Here is a 4,660-nt window from a genome sequence, read left to right as displayed (position 1 = left end):
CCGTCTAGGCACCATCTCGACTACACTTCAAATAAAAGTCCTTCCACCCGTTCGAAATCGATGAACACTGTGTAGGCAACTCTTCAAAAATAAAAGACAAACATTTTAATAAAACAAACTTTAGGGTTTTAAAAAGACAATACGATGCTATATTTATACAATGAATAATACACTATAATGCAATATCCAAAACACTGTTTATTTAAATTTAGAAAGAGACAAGTAATAACAAACATGTTAAAAGAAAAGAACAGCATAGAAACAGAATTAGAATGTTTTCAATGTATGTGATCTTGTATTATTGAAGTTAAACAAATGTCACATGTTTAAAACCTAACACATGAGTTGAGGAACACTGCATATTGATAAAATAATGCAAGTATTAACAAACATGCCAAAAGAAAAGCACAGCATAGAAACAAAATCAGAATTGTTTTAAATGTAATGTGGTCTTGTTTTATTGAAGGTAAACAAATGTCACAAGCTCATAACACATGAGTTGTTGAGGAACACTGCATTTTGATTAAATTAAATAATGGCAACATAATGCATGTGACAATGTAGTGCAGCAAGATGCATTCAGTGCGTACATGAACATTAATGATGTATTGCATCATAGCATCGTGACAACAGGATGGGTATGGATGAATAAGGTCTAAGAAATTATTTTAGCAATTGGTTGCATAAGGTGAAAGCAATGCAGAAGCAAGTGGGTTTCTCTAGAGGTCACTTCAGTCACTAGTTGACAGTGATGTGTGCTTTGGGTTGACCAGACATCATCCTTACAGCCAGATACACTGGCTGTGTGAAGCTGACTTTAAAAGTGTGCAGGTGAGTTTTATCCCCACTCAAATCGCTGATGCTGTAAAACGATAAAGAGCCAGTGCTGAAGCTGAGGCGTATCTCCATCCTCTTCAGAGACGGTGTGCGTCTAAGCGGCGTGTCCTTTCCTCTCTCGTATGCCCTCAGAAGGTTCTCACAGTGCATGAGGCACCAGGATCCAGCACTGCTCTCCAGACCGCTGCCAGAACCAGATCTGGGCAGATCTCTGTAACACACGGCCACAACCCAAGCACATCCTTCAGCCCGGAGGTCCCAGAGATGTTCTCCTCGGACGAAGCTCTGGGAGCTCAAAGCCTGGAAGAAACTGGAAAACCTCTGAGATCTGGCCGGATACGGCTGTTTGGCTGCGCTGAAAGACACCGTTTTGAGGTCTTCAGATAAGATTAGGTTGGGATGGATGGTATCAGGGTCGAAGGTGACCTCGGATGGGTTGAGAACCACACGTAGCGACCGCTGAGAGGATCCCATTCCGAGACGGAGTAGGGTATTTTGGTGCTCGATCTTCTCACAGATTTCCATCAAACTGCTGGATAACTCCTGACCGCTGGAGGAGTCCTGCAGAGGCTCCAGGGTCACGCTGGAAACCTGCTTCTCCACATCAATACAACACGCGTCGTCCGTCTCGTCCATTAACGTGTTGACCTGAAGTTCAGCAGCTCTCAGTTGCTTCTGGAGGTCAGTCAGCATCCGCACTCTTTTCCCAACAGCATCTTCTCTGGGTTTCAACTTGGCCTCCAGAAGCTTCAGAGCAGTCGTGCTGTAGGTCTTCACCAGCTCTGCCATCTGCTCCAATACGCCGCTCACATCTTTCCTCAGATCTGCATGTGTCACTTTAACCGCAGCCTCTCTGGCCTTCTCCTTATTCACCAGATCATCTACTAGAGCCAGCTTTTCTTGAAGACAAGAGATGACAGGATTCAGACTAGACCTCCGTTCATTGGTTTCAGTCTCCAGCAGTGAGCTTGTCCCAGAATCTGTTGATTTGCACACATCAGTGTCTTCTGGAGATGTCTGCTCATTGATTATCTCGTCCTCTGCACTTGGCTGAAGTTCACCACTGAAGCTGTTGGCTCTGTAGTTCTCAACTATCTGTTTCAGTTTGATGTTTCTCGGCAGGGTCTCTGGGCTGAGATGTTCCTGTCCACAAACTGGGCAGCAAAGTACTTGATCAAATCCAGATGATGTGTCCCTCTCTGGTGTCTCCAGACAAACCAGACAGAAACTGTGCGTGCAGGGAAGAGTGACCGGGTCGAGGAAGAGATGGAGACAGATGGGACAGGAGACATCCGACTCCAAACAGCCGTCAGGAGAGCCGTGTGCCATGATGCCTGTAGTACAGACAGAAAGAAGCACAGTTATATCAATGCTCCTCTGGCTTTCACGCAAACAGACAAAAAATCTCCCAATTTTGAAAGAAATATGAAAAAACAAGCTTGTCGGGGTCGGTGGAGAATTATAATTATGGCATAAAAAGTCAAAATTATGAAATGCTAAATTGTAATTATGAGATAAAAAATTTGCAATTTTGAAATAAGTCATTTAGTCAAGTCAAGTCTGCTTTATTGTCAAATTCCACATGTACAGTACATACATACAGAGAATCGAAACTGCGTTACTCTCAGACCGGTGCATACAGATAAATTTAACATTAAAGCCTAAAAATCTAGATCAAATATAAAATGTAGATACAACTATACAATAAGGGAATGTAAAAAAAAAAAAAAAAGGCATATAATAAAATTAAAAATAAAGTTAAATACAGCAGCGCAAGGCAAATGACAGATATAGTGCAAATCAATGAACAACAGTGCAGATAAAAGATTTTTAGTGCAAAAAAATCCCTTAAAGTCTGATTAAAGTGACAAGTGACAAAGGGCTCAAGAGCAGTTATTTTATTTAACTGACTGATGAGGTAGTGGAATGATGTCAGTTCCATGCTGAATGAGGTAGTGAGCATGAGTGAGAATGAGTTTATAGTTCAGTGGTGCCTGGGGCAGAAGAGGGGAGGGGGGGCAAGTTCGGGAAGGAGTTCAGCTTCCTGACAGCCTGGTGGATGAAGCTGTCCTTCAGTCTGCTGGTCCTGGCCTGGAGACTCCACAGTCTCCTCCCTGATGGCAGCAGACTGAAGAAGCTGTGTGATGGGTGAGTGGGATCACCTGTGATGCAGAGGATCTTTACGGGTGAGACGGGTTCCATAAATGTCCTGGAGGGAGGGGAGAGAGACACCAATGATCTTCTCAGCTGCTCTCACAATGCGTTGCAGAGTCTTTCGGCAGTCTTTTGCAGGCGCCATACCACACAGTGATGCAGCTCGACAGGATGCTCTCGATGGTGCCTCTGTAGTAGGTGTACATGATGGGGGCTGGGGCTCTGGCTCTCCTCAGTTTGCGGAGGAAGTAGAGACGCTGTTGTGATTTCTTGGCCAGTGCTGCGGTGTTTTCAGTCCAGGAGAAGTCCTCTGTGATGTGCACACCCAGGAACTTGGTGCTGCTCACTCTCTCCACAGTCGCACTGTTGATGGTCAGAGGAACGTGCCGAGTGTGTGCTCTCCTGAAGTCTACCACAATCTCCTTTGTCTTCTCCAAGTTCAGAGAGAGATTGTTGTCACTGCACCACTTGGCCAGGCGGCTCACCTCACTCCTGTAGTTTGTCTCATCTTTGTTGCTAATGAGACCCACCACAGTCGTGTCATCTGCAAACTTAATGAAGAGGGTGGAGTTGTGTGATGGTGTGCAGTCATGGGTCAGCAGAGAGAAGAGGAGGGGGCTCAGCACACATCCTTGGGGGGCCCCAGTGTTCAGTGTGATGGTGCTGGATGTGTTACTGCAAACTCGTACTGCCTGAGGTCTTCCGGTCAGAAAGTCCAACAGCCAGTTGCACAGCGAAGTGTTGAGCCCCAGCTGAATCAGTTTGTTAAATGAGCTGTTGAGGGATGATTGTGTTGAATGCTGAACTGAAGTCTATGAACAGCATTCTGACATATGAGTCCTTTTTGTGGAGGGTAGTGGCGATGGCATCATCGGTCGACCGGTTGGACCGATATGCAAACTGGAAGGGGTCCAGGGAGGGGGGGGAGGGCAGACTTGATGTGGTGCATGACTAGCCGTTCAAAGCACTTCATGAGGATGGGGGTAAGTGCATTGAAGCAGGATGGAGATGGCTTCTTCGGAACTGGAATGATGGTTGTAGTTTTATAGCATTTGGGAACAACAGCCTGACTCAGTGAGATGTTGAAAATGTCTGTGAAGACATCAGTGAGTTCTGCTGCACAGTCTTTCAGTACACGCACAGGGATGTTGTCAGGACCCGGAGCTTCGCTTGCATTGATCCTGCTGAAGGATCTCCTCACGCTGTGTGAGGTCAGCGTCATCACCTGGTCGCCGGGAGGAGGTGGAGTCTTCTGTGCAGTGGTGCTGTTTTGTTGCAGTGGTGCTTTTTTGTTGCTCAAAGCGAGCAAAGAAGGTGTTCAGCTCGTTCAGTAGAGAGATGTTGCTGTCACAGGTCCGTGGTGGGGGCTTGTAGTCCGTAATGGTCTGTATCCCCTGCCACAGGTTCCTAGCGTCTCTGCTGTCGCTGAATTGATGAGCTATCCTCCTGGAGTGCTGTCTCTTAGGCCTCTTAGAGCACTCTTAGAGTGCTTTGTCTCATCACAAAATGTAATGTTTCCTAACCATTTTGACTATTTATGCCCTAATTTATGTCATAACATTTTATCTCACAACAATGGTTTACCTCAGCATAATGTTTTGGTACATCATAATTTTTAAATAATAATTAAGATAATTATGAGACATTCACAGGTTTGAATGTAGTAATA

General features: G+C 45.3%; 1 protein-coding gene across 1 annotated transcript; it reads right to left on the bottom strand.

The window, feature by feature from the left end:
- Positions 1-199: 199 nt before the first annotated feature.
- On the bottom strand, positions 200-2,170 carry LOC132151390 (E3 ubiquitin-protein ligase TRIM39-like). The gene has a single exon (XM_059559504.1). It carries the CDS (start codon positions 2,164-2,166, stop codon positions 739-741), a length of 1,428 nt encoding a protein of 475 aa, XP_059415487.1. The 5' UTR covers positions 2,167-2,170; the 3' UTR covers positions 200-738.
- Between the last annotated feature and the right edge of the window lie 2,490 nt (positions 2,171-4,660).

The sequence above is a fragment of the Carassius carassius genome, chromosome 10 (assembly GCF_963082965.1).
Source record: "Carassius carassius chromosome 10, fCarCar2.1, whole genome shotgun sequence".
Classification (NCBI taxonomy): Eukaryota; Metazoa; Chordata; class Actinopteri; order Cypriniformes; family Cyprinidae; genus Carassius; species Carassius carassius.
Note: the sequence above shows the minus strand (reverse complement) of the source record. Positions and strands in the feature narration are given on the sequence as shown.